At 45.3% G+C, this 19,359-nt stretch overlaps 1 protein-coding gene across 5 annotated transcripts in view; it reads right to left on the bottom strand.

The window, feature by feature from the left end:
* LOC142572359 (calcitonin gene-related peptide type 1 receptor-like) overlaps positions 1–19,359 on the bottom strand; it is a 357,475-nt gene that overhangs the window by 31,705 nt on the left and 306,411 nt on the right. For 4 of the 5 annotated variants that reach the window (XR_012826054.1, XM_075681422.1, XM_075681420.1 and 1 more), the window contains 6 exons: positions 15,996–16,090; positions 14,765–14,856; positions 13,866–14,010; positions 9,640–9,790; positions 6,139–6,199; positions 4,949–4,960 (listed from right to left, as the gene is read on the bottom strand). Coding sequence is in view for 4 of the 5 variants with exons in the window: in XM_075681422.1 (XP_075537537.1) it covers positions 4,949–4,960; positions 6,139–6,199; positions 9,640–9,790; positions 13,866–14,010; positions 14,765–14,856; positions 15,996–16,090 (556 nt within the window). In the remaining variant the exon portion in view is untranslated. The remainder of the gene's footprint in view (positions 1–4,948; positions 4,961–6,138; positions 6,200–9,639; positions 9,791–13,865; positions 14,011–14,764; positions 14,857–15,995; positions 16,091–19,359) is intronic. The other variant, XM_075681424.1, reaches the window with a different exon arrangement.

The raw sequence follows: 19,359 nt of genomic DNA, 5'->3' as shown, positions 1-19,359 counted from the left end.
AAGTGCGTAAAATCTACGTGCTATAAAATTATGGCGATGACTAATGACGAATACTATTAACATTAAAATCCATCGTGGAAGAATGATGCAAAATAGAAAATATAAAGGATGGTAAAATTACTTGGAGCACTGCTGCCTCGCCAGAGCCCTTGAAACACAAGGGCCTAGAGGCATGTGCTATACGAAAGAGCTATCACAGCGGCATCCTCTGAAGAGAGGGCGGCAGCCAAACTGAATACACAGTAAATGGAGAACATTAAAGAGCAAATGCAGTTGTCACATTAGATTGATCAAGTACAGCAGAAATGGAAAATAAATCAGTGATACTGTGTCTGTTGGCTTTGAATGCAAGAAACGTAAAAACAGGACCTTGCAGCCACGCCACTTTGAATTTCCCGCGTTTACTACACCTCACAAGTTTGGCATCGTCCGGTACTCGGGGATAGTAACCGCTTAAAATCAAGATGAACGAGCGTCGGCATAAATTAACAGGATACTTAACCGGGCAATATTGGCGCATAAAACAACTCACGTAGCGAAGCTACTGTCAATTACCCGATGACGCATCTGCGGGCGGTGCGGTTTGGGCGAACAATTCAAAAAGGAATGAGAGTTTCACTTGTTTCACGCCTACTAAGCTAAGACAGAATTTGAGTTTCTTACTAAACTATACTGGATATTTACGCTCCGAATAAAACGCTGGAAATTTTGTTACGTCATATTGCATACGTATGAGTGAGGAAATTGCTTTTATTGTGTTCTACCCAGACGGCATGCAGCAGCTACCACTCTCATGCAACAAAAGCATGAAAGTGGTACTCGTGACACAGAAAACAAACATATGCAGCGCCAACGTTACGCCCCTTGGAGTTGGAACTAAGCACGATTAAGCCAGTTAGTTTTCTAGCTTTCATAACGCCATGAACACGACCAAACCACGAGCGAAACAACTCTCTGCTCTCGAAAATTATTACCGCTTCCATTTATATACCTATCGCTGCCACAAGCAAAAGTCAATGGGCTAGCTGTCCACAAGCCGCAGATTAGACTGACAGCAACATATTACGGTAACGTAAAACAATTTCCACGCTGACTTGGCAGCCGCGGTGTGCTCTAAGTGCCAAAGTTCTCGTTTGCCGCTCGAAATTCACACCATGATGACGGGCAATGCATCTTTCACATGCAATATTGCACGCTTTGCTCCGGAGCTCAATAGGAGGGCGAAACGCATTTGCACGTACCTGAAATCCGCATGCCGGAAACCCGTCGACGCTTCCGAGAACGGGGCGCACAGCCATACACCCGTACGGCGGCTTGACTTGGACGTGAGGCACTTCTATCAAACATTTCACATGCGACATGTTTCACACCGATTGCGCGAGCACCAGAAAATGACGCAGGCCCCATTGCGACGCCGAGCAGACGTGCAACCACCGATGAGCTGTGTGCGCGGATTGCAGAGAACAAAGCCATACAAAACGTTAGGCGCGAGAAGATGGCGGCTCTCGTTGCGGAGACGAAGCGGACGAAGCAATGACGCGCGAATGAATGTTGCCAACTGTTGGTTCCGCATTATGCCGGCGGTGGTGGCTTTAGTGGCGTGTGTTGCGGCTGTCTAATTTTTTATTTCTTTTCCCCAAACAGTATAGCTAAGATCAGTTCTTTGTTTCAATTTTTAGTTGTGTCGTTTGACATTATCTTTGTCTTTTTATGCTATTGAGCGGCCAATTATGGCCTCTCAGGTTCGCGCGCGCCAGCTTCGCGCGCAGATCTCAGAGGCCACAAGACAACTCGTTAGAAAAGGCCGTTATTGTCGTTGTTAACGTTTCATCATCCTTTCTTCAACTGAGATAGAAAGGTAGTGTCCCTTTTCCCGGGGTTGGGAGGGGGCGATCAAGACGGCATCGCTCAGCGGGGGGCGGGGGAGTAGGTTGGTGTTGGTTCTTATCGCGAAATTCGCGAACGCTGCGATTTTTTTTTTATAACGTAAGCATTGCTATACTTCCCCAACAAGAAAAACCATCCGTCCGTCAGTCCGTACCGCACGATATCTTTCAAAATAGAACCCGCAGCAGCGAGTGAATTCACCTTCGTGCTAGCTCTCGCTTCAACGCGACCGAAGCGGCGAGAACAGTGCGCTCACGAAGCTTTCAGCTTATGCCGCACTATGCGCTTTTCGCAGATCACTTTCAAGATAGGTGTACGCGCGTCTGTTTTCAAAGCGAAGTAAACGGTGAGAACACAGCGCGTGAAGTTTTCAGCAGTGGGCATACTCTGTCCACAATGCAGTTCGCTTTCAAGATACGGTTCGCGCGGCCGTGCCACAAGCAGCCGCCGCCGGAGAACGGTTGGTAATGGTTCGTCGCGGATGAGGAGGGCTAAAGAGCGATAACGGCTCAAAACGAACGGAACGTCACCAGCGCGCCTGGCCCCACCACCTGCAGTACTTCGCTTGCGCCGCCGACCAGAGCAGCTCGTGTCGCCGCAGCGCTGTCGCTTATACTTGTCGGATCAAGTCTCATAACATTGATAACGACATGGACTGCGTGTAGATGAGGAAGAGTCGCAATGCTTACGCACACTCAGACAAATCCGAGAGGAGTTCCTGTGTGATTTTTTTTACCGGAAATGTACAGTCAGCGGTGGAACACAGAGTTGACAATGCCTGTAAGAGGGGTGCCAAGCTTTTCTTTTTTTTTTTTTTTTGTGAGAGTCTTGCCGAGCTCCCAAAGATCTGCTCAAGCTAAGACTTGCTGATGGCTGTATGTGTTTTTTTTATTGTCGCATGCCCTCGAACCGCCACGAATCCTACAGTGTAATGACATTCGAGCAGTATTCACGGCCAAAGGGAAATGCAGCCGGTAATTGGGCTGCCTAAGGTTTGCGGCCCGGCGGCAGCTGCCCTCCCGTCCCCCGTTTCCGTTGACAAGTTAGGGGGAGGGGTCTAGAGCAATCTTACACCCCCCTCCCCACAGTGGCGTAACCAGAATTTTTTTTCGTCTGAGGGGGGGGGGGGTCCCAATTGACCGTGGAGGGGGAAGGAGCGGGGCCATTGCCATAGCAGCAAAAATTTTACTGTTAGTGAGCGTTACAAGTGCCCGGCGTGCCCCACTTGGCTACGCCGCTACTAGCCCCTCCCCCCCCCCCCCGCGATCGACGTAAATCGAGCTATCAGAACGTGCATCACACGCATGCATGACATAACATGAATGACATGCCGCGAAGCTGGCATGGATGTCGTCACATCATCATCATCATCAGCTTATTTTGATGTCCATCGCAGGAGGCAAGCTTCTCCAGTGATCTCCAATACCCCTGTCTTGTGCCAACTGGTTCCACGTGTCCTCAAGTTTTCTAAATTCATCACGTCCACATTATTCTCTGCCGTCCTCGACTGTGCTTCCCTTCTCTTAGCACCCATTCTGCGACTCCAATAGACCAGCAGTTCTCTCCCTTACGCATTGCAATGTCTGCCCAGCACGACTTCTTCCTCTGAATGTCAACCAGAATATCAGCTATCCCCGTTCGCTCTCTAATCCACATCGCTGTCTTCCAGTCTATTATCATCATGCCTAATAATTTTCATTCCATCGCTCGTTGCGCGGTCCTCAACGTCTTCCCAAGCTTCTTTGGTAACTTCCAAGTGTCGGCCCCATACGTTAGTAACGGTAAGAAGCCATGGTTAGCAGTAAGCTCCCTGGTCATGATTTAGTAATGCCTGCCGTAAGCTCTCCAGCTAATGTTTTATTTTTGTTAATTTCCTTGATCAGAGGCCCCTGCGAGTAATTAACCTCAATAAACGTATTTCTGCGCAGGCTCTAGAGGCTGACTGCCGACCATGACATTCGTTCTCTCGCCAGGCTGCGGAACATTACTTTTCTCTTCTGCATACTAACTCTCAATCATCCTTACACTTTCTTCGACAAGTTCCTCAAACGTTTGTTGCAAATAGTCTGCAGCGTTGCTGAGTATGCCAATGTCATCTACAAACCGTAAGTTGGTGAGCTATTTACCGTTAGCCCTCACTCCTAACCATTCCCAGTCTAACTGGTTGCACACCTTTAAGTATTCAGTGATAGCATTGTAAATATTTTGCTAGTGATCATATGAAGCCTTTTGCAGATATCTGGCTATGCAAAGTCTGCGCGTTAGTGTCATCCGTTCGATATCAACATTCGTGGGAAACTTCATTTTTGACCACTGTTCGGAGTCAGTGCGCTGCTGCCTAGGTGCCCCGATCTAATCATTCCAGCTGCCTGATTCAAGCGCAGGTAGCGCTCGTTCCATGTATAGCCAACATCAACGCCTTAACTGGCAATGTTCGTTTATCATATACTGTAAGCTTGTTCACTTACTCCCTTATAATTAGGGTGTAAATTAGAAAGACTGGGGTGTTCCAAGGGTGTTTTGTTGTCGAACACCCTTTTCCGTTATAAAAGGGTGTTTGAAGGGTGTTTACAAGGGTGAAAAGATGAATACACCCGCATTACACCCATAAGGGTGTGAAAATTTTAAGAGTGTAAGTGTTCCGTAAGCGTGAAATTCAGGCAACGGTCCGCCTGCTCTGGACGTTAAACTACCCTTGAAACAACGAATACGTTTCTTCGCATTTCGTAAGCTCCAGCCAACATAAATTAGAGATTCTTTTTTTTTTGCGAGAGTTAAGAGAAAAGCTATGGGCATTACAGTAAAATACTTGCGAACACCACCCGCCATACACTTTCAAACACAACAAACGAACCAATCGAAAACCAAGAACCTTTAAGTCAGGCATAAAGAGAGGATGCACATCTACATTTAATGCTTCAGGGCGTTTCACTAGGTCCTAGCCTTGCGCGTAGAACATGCAACCCCGACAAGATGCATGGAAACATAGCTTCAGGCAGGTCAGGGATGTTTATCTAGTTAAGGAAGCCCGGGAACTACTTCGCTTCGCCTGTGCACTTACCTAGAGTCCTCCCTGTTGGGGTATGAAAACGAACACAGAACAATTATTTAGACATCTTCTTTGCCTCGCCGCTTCATTTGCCTCACAAGCAACACATTCGAAAAAAAGAAATAAATATTGACCAAAGTTTGCCTGGTATCATTTCTTAGATGTTCTAAATTGATTCTGACTTGATTAAAATAGGACCAGCTAGCTGATGGTACGAAGTTCCGAATTCCACGGTGTGCCTTGATTAAACACAAGACGAGGTGTCAAATAGATCCTTTCAGGGAGTGGCTCTTCTCTTGTCAATCATATTGTTCAATAACAATTGAAAGGCGTATAATTTGGAGGAAAAGCCCGGAAGAATATGCGACGTTTATTTTGCTTTCCTAATGGGAACAGACGAAGAATGCATTTATTAGCGGTTATGCTTTGGAAATTTAGTGAAACTTATTTTATCTCGAACTGAAACCTTTTCACAATTTCTGACTACAGCAATAATGATCTATGCTGCAAATTACAACAGATGACTGTTTCGTGATTCCTACTGGCCTAATAATAATCTTGGACTTAACTTTGAACCGAATCAAAACAATTTGCTCGAGATATTTATAAAGCTGCTACATTTAGAAGAAAGACTTTTAAATTATCAAGATAAAAGCTGCCCTTTTGTTGATGTATTTGAACTCGGTGACCTTTAGATAAGCCGTAGTTTTTTAGATTTGTTTTATGAAAGTAATTAGTTCCAAATGCGCCACTTCCATTTCCATGAGGACAATACGCGCTATTGTTTAGGCTGTTATGGTTGGTTGCCGAGATGGCTTGAATTTACAAGAGATTCGATACATTTGTTTATAGATTTTGTTAACACAATGACATATTAGAAAGTTCGTGCTACCATTCAAGGAGCAAGGAGAGTATTAACAAGCAACCAACCAACCAAAAAACAAAAACAAACAAATGTCACGTGGTACGCGTGTCACACACAAACAAACGAGCGTAAAGCGGTGACAGCTCCGATAACGTTCTATTAGTCAGACTTAACGTTCCGTCGAGAGACGCAATCGCGCATAGTGAAGAACATCGAGCCTTAACTAGAAGGAAAACAAGGCCAGCGAATATAGGCACGGGAATCTGGACTAAACAAAGAAGTAAAAGAAGAAGCAATACAAATGCAAAGCCTCAAATTTCTGATTGCATCAACTTACGGGTGTCCAATCCGCACTGCTCGCAGGACGGCGCTGATGCTGACGAAAATAGCGGGACAACCTGGATGTAAAAAGACGTGCAATTACGTGCGGGCTCTCTGTCTTCGGTGACACAAAGTATAAAAAAAGAAATCAAGCAGCAGGACAACAACAACACGCGCAAGAGTATACGCACGCGCTGCCGCAGCTCAAGGAGGTTGTTTTCGCGTTGTGGCCGCGGTTGACGAAAATAGACAGGACAAGGCGGCGGCCTATCAAGACGCGCTCCTCAAAGGAGCGGGCGACATCGCTGTCTTGCCAGGACTGGACGTTTTCCAGTCAGGTGTGGCGAAATATTTGGATCCCATCTGTGTGTTGCCGTTTTAATTTTTTGAGTCCTAGGAATGCACTGCGTTCTAAGTCGGGAAAGTCATCAGTCGCACTCGACTTACTGCTCAGTTTTATGCATATGACACTTCGCGAGTTCGCGCAAGCGCTCCGAAGATGAAATTCCGAAGAGACAAGACTAAGAGAGAGAGAGATAAAAGTAAGCAAAGAACAAGGTGGTTAAGAATAGGATATCTCCGGTTGGCTATATCCTGCACTGAGAAAAAAGGGTACGAAAGTTAGGACGAAATTGTGCCAGTACAGATAGATGTACAACATGACACAGTGTCGCACAGTCACACTTTTCCGCAAAATTCGCAATCTTTTATAACTAATCAAGCATCGCCTTTGTAGCTGCTCGCGCTGAGGCCAGTGTCCAAGAATTTTGATTTCTCTGAGCGGGCAACAAAGGAACGAGGGTAGCTAATTAGCATGCACGATTTTTAGCGGTACCAACATGATATCGGGGGCATAATGCGCTTAGTCTAATGAACATTAGCAAGAAGGTGTCGTGCAGGCGAGAAGGAGTCCCGCATTGGCGGGCGTGGACATTTGGACCGTGAATGTTTCGGCACAGAGGAGCTGCAGCTTTCAGTACCAACCTCGTTCTGCTGACTTCCTTTTTTTTTTGGACACCCTGCCTTCTCCCTATTTGAAATTCTGAATTAACGAATGATAAAAGGGGCGTGATATAGCTGGCTGAATAAGAGCAGCAGTAAACGTCGAGACGCGGTAAAAGCGTTAAACGTTTATACCGTTCCGGTCAAACCACTTCGCCGTGCGCCGTCATACCGCTTGAGCAATCTCGTTGGCACAGGAAAACAAACTTGCCAGTAAAAAATTTTGTTCCTCTGAATAACTTCGCTGCCAGTGTCACTGAGGAATCGCGGAGATTTCAGTATGTTCGGGAAGATAATTCATTTTTTCGTTTAACTACTTTGTTTCTTGACCACAAAAGACTAAAAAGTATGCCATTTACGCAAATGCACCGACAGCACATTGCTGTCGCGTGCAATAAACGCAAGTTCCTTAAGATTAATTATTTTTAACGGAATAAGAGACTTTGTCTTCTGGTAGTTCACTTAGCTATTTCAAGGTTAGCTCTCCAATGCTTAACGTATCCTATAGACACGTGTCCTTGTTTATCTTTATCGGGCGACCACGTTTCACCACCTAACAAATGTTATCGCACAGCGCAAGACGCGCCTGCATGTATCGGAAGTTTCTGGAATGTTATCGATGGTTCCATCCGCTGTCTGTGACCGAACCTTGTGTAATCTGATTGCATGTATGCGCGGCGCGAATAATGTAGAACTTTGTGGAAGACACGCGGGTCCCAGCGATTACTCTGGAACATTCGACGACTGATGTATAAAAGCTGACGCGCTTGACCCGCTGATCAGATCTTGACGACCGCCGATCGTGTTCGCCGCTATTGCTGTCCTTTGAGTGGAACTTGCTTTTGTGGGCACAAGTTCGCCAAATAAAACGCTAGTTTCGCCATTCACCGTTTTGCTTTCTTCACCGTCACTACCACGTGACAATATATGCTACTCTGTTTCGATACCACACAATTCTGATTTAAGCACTGGAAATTTAATGCATAGCCTATAATAATAGCGTTTTTGATACGTTGGAGCGAGCTTTAAGTTATGAAAAGGTGATCAAACCAATCGCCAAATAATTAATTACTATAATAATTACGTTATAACTGCGATAACATTCATTTCATTGTTTTTTCTTGTTTCACAAATGCAGTCTACATGGCGAGAAATGAAGGCGTACGAGTTGCCCTATTTTTCCTTGATGTGGAACTAGGTTTGGGTATTACAGAGTCAACACTCTGAGAAGCGCCGAGGTATGAGCTACTCTGCGCTATATATGCGAATTCAAAGCCTGAACAAAGGAGTGTTGGCGTCAAGGTTATTAAACTACGTTAGCTAGCTGGGCGAGTTGGCGCATCTGCATCATTACTTACTGCGCGAACGAATCAACAGGATACTCGCTGGCGCTGTAAGTCATAATCAAGGTTACTAGCCTGCTACAACGCACCTTTTCTGAATCTTCAACCGGTGAGCTGCTTCTTTGTGTCAAACTATGTCCGAGTTTGAACAAGGTGGTGACCTCCGGGCCATAATCGCCCGTGCGTTGTGTGTGTTTCTGTTTGTGTGTGTGTGTGTGTGAGAGAGAGAGAGAGAGAGAGAGAGGGGGGGAAGAAAGGCCGGGAGGTTAACCAAGGCCTGGTAGGCTATTCTACACGTGAGAAAGGAGAAGGAAAGATAAAAAGGAGTGAACAAGAAGGAGAGCCATTGTGCGCACGCCCGCAGACGAATGTTCAATCACAAGCGCTCCTCTAGTCCGATTGTCTTCAAATAAATGCATTGGAGCTTTGGGGGCGGGCTATGAGAGGTATACGAGGTCATCAACGCCAAAAGCTGTAGTGAGTGAAGAGGTCAGCTTTTTTGCAGCTTAAAAGTGCGTCGCCAATGATTGGAACTACGACAGGGTGACGATGAGAGAAAGGCAATACTGTGAATAGGAAGAGGTTTGTTCGATGCCACTTTCACCTTGGCACACCTTGGTAATTAGCATTATCAAGGTGATCCATATGGGACAGTTCTGAAGTGTTCTTTGTGACAGAGAGAGCTACTTATTCATATTCATTACGAAGACCACGACTTGAACGCTTCAGTTCCCTCTTTGTGCTGCTGCTTGAAGAGAAGGGCCCGTGTTCCCAAAGTTCTTAAGCTAGAATTGTTCCTAAAATCCGGTGTCAGGCAATCTTGATATCACGATCGACATACCCTTAGGGAAGGTGGCTGGCCAATGGGAAATAGCTGTTATCAAAAACATTTTGAAATTTCCTCGCTAGTTTCCGAGGTGGAACCATTTCGGGGACAAAAAGCTACGAGTAAGTACTTTGACAACGGCCGAACGGAGAGAAAAGTCGGGGTAAACATGGTTTTAGGCTTACATAGAGGTTGCCAAATTGTTAGTATTAAATTTGCAGATATAATAGCTACACTCACGGTATCAGCCTCTGAAATTTCAGTTTCATGATTAAGTGTTTAATGTGAACAGGGAGAAGTGATTGAAGAATAGGGCATAAAAAACGGATGTTTCGACCATTCTTACCCCAACCGATGACGTAGAAGACTAGCAGCGACTTCTGCTCGGCGAATGCGGAGGCGATCAGCTTGTGCAGGTAGAAGCCCTCGCAGAACATCCACGCGTACTGGCACAGCCGGAAGTAGCGAGAGAGGGTGTAGAGCACCTTGCAGAGGTTCTGCATGCAAACAAGCCGACACGGAGGATAAGTCGCGCATAATTGCCCTCGAATGTGTGCCTAAGCCGGAGCGTGAAGATTTGTCCGCGTAATATAACTTCACACCAATAGTGACGAAAAGTCTGTTAAGGAACTTGATTTGTTTTGCGAGTGAAAAAAAAGTAGCAGTAGACTTTAGCGATTGCAGCGGCTCTCAATTCCTTTACTGCGACCGCAGCAGGCTCTCACTGCTGACGGCGCCATTTTTTTTTAAGGAACTTCCTCGCGATGCACACAACCTCGGCTGCTGCACTGTTGTTTTGTTACCTCCAAGAAACATGCAAAGACGGCGCCGCTCTCAGGATCCGTGTGAGGGCGCTAGACATTTCACAAATTCCCAAGCGCGAATTTCGCACGATATCGCAGTGGTTAGCGTGTTCCTCTCCGGAGATCGAAGCCTAGTGGCAGTATTGGCAAAGCTTTAAATGCGCAAGCGCTTATCTTGGCTGCTTTGCGCGCGGTTTCTTGACCATCCGTGCGTAACATCACCGGAATGATACCTATGAACCAACTATAGCATATGCGCGGGCATTGTGTCGTAATTTCTTGCTTTTACGTAGAACAGGGATGCGTTCAGTTCTCAGTGGCACTACCATGTGGGTCACATTTGTGTGCTTTATAAGCAAATAAGTGTTCTTGGGGCTTGAATTACCGGCAACGCGGTTACAGTGGCCTAGAAAACGCGAGCAACGCAATGGTTCCTTGTTGTTGTCGCCCGAGAAATTTGGCAAGTAGTCCCGAGGGCAGGATTGTTGTTGTTGTTGTGGCCTCAAAACATGGCTCGTTCCTGCAAGGGGGACTGGTCACACTTGACTGATTGGCAGGCTTCGTTGGTGGGTAGTTTTCTTTTTCTTCGACGTCATTGTCGCCGGAACGAAAAAAGGCACACGGAGGGACAGAGCTAACAGTTTCGACCGCCTAACTGCTGTTGCAGAAAAAGAAAAAAAAAAGAAAACACACAGAAAAGAGAAATGCATCTTGAATCAGGAAGCGATGAACCGGAAAATTCATTCTCGAATAATGCAGACTATGTGAGCCAAAATTTGCCGTGATAGTTTTAGCTAATGCGGTGGTGTCATCTGCTAGGGGAAAATAAAACCACGGTCCCAGCGTGGTGCTGTCTCTCTAGTCCTGGCAGCGTCAAAACAAATAGCTTATCTAAATTATGACGGATCCAAGAAAGTCCAGGAGGGACTTTTTTCATTCATTTAATCATCCTCATGCGCCCGCATCTCATAAGCCTGTATGCCCTGAGGAGTTAACTCTCGCATTAAAAAAAAAAAAGAAAAATATGACGGCAAGACATCGCTAATATTTCGTCCTCAGTCTAATATTTTCGTCCTCGGCGTTCTCGGTCTTATATCATCGATTATTACTTGTTGTTACGACGAGGATAAAGTATCAGGTGCGAATTCAATTCGAAGCAGGTGGTCTTGGTCATCTGGGCGCTGCCATGTTGTTACAACATCACGGTAACCGGCAGTGCCTCTGCGGCAGTTCACATTATAGAACACGCAGGTGCAGTGGGACTAACGTATTATGTATTACGCAGGGAGAAATCTAATTGTTCCCCCACCTCACAGAAGTTGAGTGCGCCACGTGCGAATCAGTGACGCCGGCGAACTCAAAGCGTTGCCCCAAAAGTCTTAACGATTTCTTTCTACTTCGAGCCACCACCCACGGAGAAAACTAATGAAATACCCGGAAGTGCAATTGTAATTCGCAGTCGTGTATATCATTTTAATGTATTGTTCACCCTGCCTGCACAGAGAGAGGAATCGCTTTAAGTTTCAAGCTTTGACAGGTGCTACAGCCTAGGTTACACGTGTTTGGTGCGGATTTATTTATATAGGGTGTCCCAGCGAACTTTAGCCATAGTTTAAAAACATGCGAATGCCACGTGGCTAGACAGAACCAAGGTAATATTCTTTGCCGTCGCTTGGAGATACACAAATTATTTTCTTCATTCCATAATTAGTTTTAATAATTTAATCAGCTTCTCAAATATTATAATTAGATGAAAAGTGTCGATGCGAAAATTGTAGAGCGACAGGAAAAACTACCATTACACCTTTCTGTTGCTCGATACATGCTGCAGAAAAATGTTTTTTGGAGGGTGAAAGAAGATCGCAAATACACGCAAAGTGCCTCGAGTGGCCAGTCGCGCGGCAATTTTGCGTTCATTTGCGGGCTTCTTTCACGCTCTGAAAAAAAAAAAACACTTTTACGTAGCACGTATTGAGCTACAGAAAGCTGTATCGGGAGTTTTTCATGTCGCTCTACAATTTTCTATTTTTTGCTGGGACTACACCGATTCTAATAAACCTCAGTTGATAGTCCAGTCGTTGTGGTGTGAACCTCTCCTCTTGTCCTTTGTGTTTTTGACAGGTTTTTTCGTTCAAGTATGTACCAACTGGCCCAGATTTCAACGCTTCTACAATTTTCTAATTGACACTAAATCATGTGCATCTAGTTGTAACATTTGAGAAGTTGAATAATTAATTAAGGCTAGTTATCTAATTAGGCGGAATGAAAAAAAATAACTTAAGTATCTCCAAGCGGCAGCAAACAACATTACCTTGGTTCTGTCTAGCTACGTAGCAGTCGCATATTTTAAAGCTCTGGCTAAAGTTAACTGGGACACCCTGTATATGAGTGGTGAGTACGAGCAGAGAAGTGCACACGTTTACAGGACCGAACATATACGTTCCTCAGCACCCGGCGACCGCCATACAATGCAACGCATATCTTCGGCAGTTCCCGTTCCGATAGGTTCCACCAAATTTGATTGCGCGTTGCCCGGCGCAGCGCAATCATACGTTAGTGCCGTCATAGGCAGCGGAGGGAGGACGGCTGTGCGTGCATGCGCAGTTAATGCGCGAGTGGTTCATCCTCTCGTTTTGGGACTCCTTTAGTCACCTGCAATCCGCACTGGTCAGGTGTTTGCCAGGACGTCCGATACTGCTTGCTATCCCACCTTTAGCGTAGGCTTAGGCATTTCGGACCCTACGTTTATCGCCTCTTTTCCACGTATGGCGTATGGGAAACGGCGGAAGAGGACGGGCTAGTAGAATGTTGTGCGTTGGCACATCTATTGTTATCGCAGATAATGGGTCGCCTTTCCCTGTACTCCGGATTACAGCTATCAGCTACATACACAATGGGCTTAAACTACGCATTCTCGTTCTGTAATCTAAAAGGGGTTTTCTGGCTTCACATGGAATCTTTCCACCGACTCGCCATATAATGCTATGCTTTTAAAGCTATCTGGGTTCGTCCCCAACTTTTCCTTACATGAACTATTATTATTATTATTATTATTATTATTATTATTATTATTATTATTATTATTATTATTATTATTATTATTATTATTATTATTATTGTTTGTTTTTGAGAGCTGAATTATTTTATGTCCAACCGTCAGCAAAAGCAAAAGGTCCGTTACCACCCGTCATGGCACAGTGCCTATCGCACTTTGATGGAGAGGGAACCCAAAAATGCTCGTTTACAAGGCTGTGGGTGAACGTTAAAGAATCACAGGCGGTCGAAGTCATTCCGGAGTCCCCTAGCCACTCGGGGCCTTGCACAACTCGTGTAAGAGCCCTCATTGAGAGGTGAAACCCAATAATATACCTTAATTTATTTAAGAAGGAGATAGAGAGAGAGTGAGAAAGCTTAATGATGTCTGGATAACCTAGCCTGTAGTGACCGGCCTGACATTCTACTCCATGTGAGATAGTGAGGGAACAAAGACGGAGAGTGAGGTGAAAACTAAAACAGTGACCGTGAACACGCTACTTAAAGTCACTATTACCTGAGGCACATTGAATCTGCAGTCTCATATCCTCATCAGTAGAAATATTTGCTACGCAAGCATGCGTGATGCGGCTGGAATAAAGAACACTAATTTGTTTAGCCCGCGTGCGACACTGTCCCTTCACGTACGTCCACCTGGTGGCACGCATCCCTCTTGTATTCAGTGGTTGATATCGAAAAGGCTAACGCAGAAGGCAAGAGAGAGTTGTCTGTTTACCGGGTTCTCGTTGACTCGTATGTTTTTCTCCTCGCTGACGTGGTCCAGTATGAAAACAGCGTCGACAAGGATGACGCTGATGTCGTACAGCACCATAGCGACGCAAAAGTTCTTGTGCAGCGAGATGCGGTGAACTTGCAGTTGCCTGCACACATCACGGCAACGAAGAAGCACGGTCAATTCGCGCTACGAGCTCGAAACGACCGTGTGCAGCTGAGCTTAGTACGCTGCGCGAAATACTAAGTTGGCACTTCTCTGCCTATTCAGCGGGGTAGTAACAACGCGGAATAGCCTTTCGAATGGCTCGCACAACTTGTCAATGCGATAATCGTCATCCTTATCTTACAGGTAGTGTCAGTCAACCAGAATGCGGTCTTCTTCCGAAGTGAGCAGAACGAAATATCGTAAGAAGGCTAAAAGCCGCATTTCATTATTGGGCGACACTCCTTAACATTATATCTAGCGTGTACGTAAAGAGTGAACAAATTCACTCGTAGTTAGTAGCCCAAGCGTGTAACTCGCAGACGCCTGCAGTACCTGGTGACGTATTCTGTGACAAGGTTTAAATATGGCGGAGGCGGATAATGTAAGGATTCATTTCGGTCGATTACCTTCCGTTCTTATCGCTCATCCTTCACGAGAAGCCAATTCAGGTGTTAACGTAGGCTGAGCGCAGTGGGTGGTACTGTCTAAGCATGAAATGGAATCACACTGGAATGGAATCATCGCGACATTATCTCGGCCTATACGTCATTTCACAAGGCTTATCCTGGCCTCCGCACAAGTTTAATTGGAGCAAAGCAAGTTTCGTCGCCAGGGTGTGACAGAAGCGTGTCGATTAGATCATCTTTTACTTTACGGGGATAGTGCACAATAAAGCTAAAAAAATGTATACGTACTTGTAGACGGAGAAGATGGCAATTGCGGGCACCAGGACGACGACGGACAGGGAATGGAGCACAATGGAGAAGATAGTCATGGAGCGGTGGTACTGCAGTCGGGTGAATACCGGGTCGAGAAATATTGAGAAGACACAAGAACGTAAGTTAGATGTCAAGCAGGAACACAAACAGTGCTTGAGCTGTTCATGCAAGCAAGAATGGTACAACTGGACGCCCTGAACGCATACGTCGCTCGTTGGGCGCCAATGGGTGCAAGTATCGTTGCTCGCAGCAATATTAACAGGGAGTGTTGTGAGCTAAACATAAAGTAAAATAAAATATTTGCGTAGTTTCTTGGGGATTCATTATTGCCCACTAAACCTTGCGCATCTGCGTTACTTAAGTATTACTTAACCAGACAACATAAGCTCTATATATTGCAGAATTTTCAGTTCATTCCCCTCATTTGTTTATCAAGTGACACTAGCGCACATAAAAAAAAAAAATGTAAGCTTCTAGAATGGAGCGTTTTCCCGGTCGCTTTCTATACTCAGTTCCCACCCTCTGTGTATTATAGTTAAAGTAAATGCATGCGAGCAAATTTAATGACTTGCTTTTTTGCGCTTCTCTCACGGCGAGCAATTCAGCAGGTTTGACACTTAGAGCCGCTATAACCTGTATAAGCCACCAAAGACTTAAAACAAGAAGCGATAAGCCGGTGTAATGTTTCTGGAAGCGTCGTACCGTTAGCTTTCAGGTCTGCCATCATGCTTCGCGTACGAAGAGACGCATAAGAAGTACAGTTTAAATGTAAAATGACGCTAACTAAAGGAGCTTTAGTGGGAGAATCGGTTGACCACAGTGAGGCGTATGATGCCCTTAATAAAATTGGACAGAATAGTTAGAGCTATTTATGTGAGTCCCATCGTTCTAATCGCCTATCCACGTTTTATCAGGTGCATCATACGTCTCCCGATCTCATGCACCATGATAGAAGCCTGATTTCACCAAGTTCATCCAGGCTCCCATGATGGAAAGTATCGTGTTAAAGAAAGGTTCTCCGGGTCCACGACGAATTTCTCATCGAGTACGAAGTTTCATTTTCAAGGAGCCTGTACGTCGCCTACGTTTATAGCATTCAGCTACAATCAAGTCGATGGCACCCTTTCTGTTCATTAATCTGCCTACACCTTGACGATGTTCAGAGAACGCATGTGATAAAATAGAACATATAGATATTCGCACACACCTCGAGTGAGCCGCAGTCGTAGAAAGTGTACTCCTTGCCATACTCTTGGCTGTAGAACCACGTGCCGTTCTCCCAGCAGGTTTTCTTCGACATTTCTGTGTAGGAAAGCATAAATGGCGGGAACAATGAAGTTGCATAGTCATCAGTATCCTGCCGTTCTAGTATTACCACTTTTTTTGAATGACGTGATGAAAAAGAGATGTAGATGAAAGAATACGGCGTCGGCGGCTCCTCGTCTTATTAACAGAAAGTGCTGTAGAAATACTGTAGATCTATGTAAACTGTTCTGTGCGGTACAGCAAGTTCGTTGCAATGAATGCACACAAACCGGACATTACTACAACAATGGGACAAAATAAAGTGGCCTTCAAGCCCACAGTGTATTAGTTAATGATTTTAATGTGTCCCTAGACGGAAGTAGTAGTAGTTAACGAAATTTAGTATTAAAAAAAAACTATGTGAATGTAAGTTACCGTTACTTGAAATCGATAGACTTCAGCGATTCACCTGGTGCCTAAAGCTCAGTCACGGCGACAGCAGTCGGCTCTCACAGCTGACAGCGCCATATTATTAACAACTTTCCGATAAACACAACATATATAACATTGTCCTCGTCACTTATATGCTGTAGTCGCAAAATGCGGTAGCCCATCGTAAATGAGCTTCACAATTTACGCCGTGTTACATCGCCGACACGAGGGAATTCACTGTCGCCCGTATTTTTTTATCACGTCAAGACAGTGCGGGTCTAGAGTCTGGGCTTGCTCGTTATAAGTTTTGAATATTTCTTCTGTGGTCCTCGTCACCCGTCGTACTTCTGTTTTTTTTTTCTGTTCCCCTTCCCTCAGCACAGAATAGCTCGCTATAGAGAGATGTATTACCTCAGCCGACATCTGTGCATATCGTATCATGAAGCTTTTCTCTCTCTCTCTCTCTTGCTTGTTTTTTTGCAGTGCTGCCTTGTGGTGGCGAGGAAAAGAAAAAGAAACATACGCATTGAGGTTCGGGTAAATTGATATTTCTCCTTACTCAATCGGCTGAATATTCCAGCGCACGACCGCTTTCCTGAAGGCACTACCGTGTTTTACGCGATCGTGCCCGTGCCGCGTTCGGTCACCAACGATGAGAGAATAGTTTGCCCCTTTTTCGTAATGCGGGCTGTCAATAATTAGCTTGCGCGCGTGCTCTGAGCCTGTGATTATATTCCCGTTATCTAAAAGAAAAGGGAACGTAACTGACTGTACAATAAAACGCACTCTTGCTATTTATTGACAGTCAATAATAATTTGTAAACGGAAGAGATACCTTTTCTGCAATGCAGCAAAGAGTACCTGTACACTGGCGGAAATCAGAAACCAGTGAGGTAAAAAGAAAAGAAGCGCTGCCCCGACGTAATATGTGGTATAACTGAAGCACTCGTTATAGGAGTTCATGAAAACTGTACTTATAGAAAGGCATTTGCGCGCCGTTTTGGCTGACAATCGTTCTTTTTTTTTCTTTTTTCGCACACGCTTCCACAACAAGGAATTTCTGTGTAAAAATAAATAAATGAGAAAACGAAGGCAACCTTGGAGTCATTTCATTTTTCAACAGCACAGCTGCCACCCGCAGTAGTCTTTAGATGAAAGAACGGGAATTCATTGTAATGTCCTTTACGTGTCCAGAGAGAAATCCTCGCTGGCGGACATAGAGAGCGAAATGGATAATCAATAATAATAAAACCCTCGTTCCTAGACGAACACGACGACAATACCATAAATACGGTACGTCCGCAGAATGGCCGTTGTAAAAAGAAACAAAAAAGTTTACGACGCACGCTTCTCCTACGCTTGAAAACAACTTCTGGTCTTCGAAAACCTGTGGTCTGCGACACTGTAATATTTCTATTTTTCTCTGTTGTTGAAGCTACAAAAGATATAAGTGTTTGACCAATGGAACTTCTCGCTCACAAATTATGGCGTCCATGATTTTGTACTCACTCATGATCCCTTCGTCTGTGAGGCTGATCACGCTCCACGGTCATCTGAAATCGTTGTCGACGCCTTTCTCTCTTCTACGCAGAGTGATTTTGTTACGCAATAGCCGTGAGAGAGGGACAGTCTCGGCGCGGAAACAATCGGTGATATATATATAAAATAGGCGGTCTCTGTGATCACTGTCGGCGTATGCACCCCGCAAAAACGTACGTAGCCTTCGATATGTGTTTCTGTTACTCAGAGGCAACAGTCGTTGGTGTGTGGATTTGTACACCATCTATAAGACAGCCATTTAAGCAATTAGGCCGTTGTAGCACAGAAGACCAGAGCTCATATTCACAAATCGTCTATTCAGTTTTAAGATGTCATGACTAGTCGTAGGTACATCTATCGTCTCTTTATCACTCCGATTGCTATAGTAAGTGACAGGTTCTCGAACTCTGGCTTACCCGCCGTGATTGCATGGTGGCTATGGTGTTGGGCTGCTAAGCACGAGGTCGCGGGATCGAATCCCGGCCTCGGCGGCCGCATTTCGATGGGGACGAAAACACCCGTGTACTTAGGTTTAGGTGAACGTTAAAGAACCCCAGCTAGTCCCAATTTCCGGAGCCCTCCCACTACGGCGTGCCCCATAAACAGAACGCGGGTTTGACACGTAAAATCCCATAATTTATTTATTTTTTCAAATCCTGGCTTGTTAAAAAATACGGTCACGTGTAAGAGAGCGTGCGTGAATATGTACGTTAACGGCTGAGTAACGTTCTATTTCGTCTTCGCACGGCAATCAATCATGAGCTTCTCCGGAACGAGCATCCAGGAGCCTACGGGGAGCCCAGCTTTTCACAAGATTCGAACGTTATAGCCGCAAACTGGATGTCGCTTCCACCAGTGACACTGTGACGGTGAGTGCGCAAGGCGAGACTGGTATTGATATAGCTGCTATATACGAATCCACCTATATTCAAGAACAAAAAGGAACTGTATAAAATTAAATCAACGCAAACAACGGCAGCAGTGGCATAAGATGAGCATCTCATACATGCGTTTCAGTTAGGAGCAAACAACGCCGCGTTTTTCGAAAAGGTAGCCACGCCCGCAGTTCTCCCTGCAGCATCGAGTATAAGCAGAACCACTTGAGCTCGTACGGATTCGTGCCTTGCGAAGAATAAGAGTGTGAAACACCGCCAGGTATAGACGAGGTTGGAAACCACCGCGCTCTCCGCACCGCAGCGCCTCATCGTAGGGAACACAATAGTAACGTGGTATTCAGCTGCGTCTCTTTGTCTCCGCTTTTCGCGCTCTTAGCTTTCGAAGTGCCGTACCAACAATACGAAACATCCGCTTTTGGTATCCATAGCGCTTACCAACCATGCCGACTTAGCCAATGG

The sequence above is a fragment of the Dermacentor variabilis genome, chromosome 2 (assembly GCF_050947875.1).
Source record: "Dermacentor variabilis isolate Ectoservices chromosome 2, ASM5094787v1, whole genome shotgun sequence".
In the NCBI taxonomy this organism is placed as follows: domain Eukaryota; kingdom Metazoa; phylum Arthropoda; class Arachnida; order Ixodida; family Ixodidae; genus Dermacentor; species Dermacentor variabilis.
The sequence above is the reverse complement of the archived record's forward strand: the minus strand, read 5'-3'. Positions and strand labels throughout refer to the sequence as shown.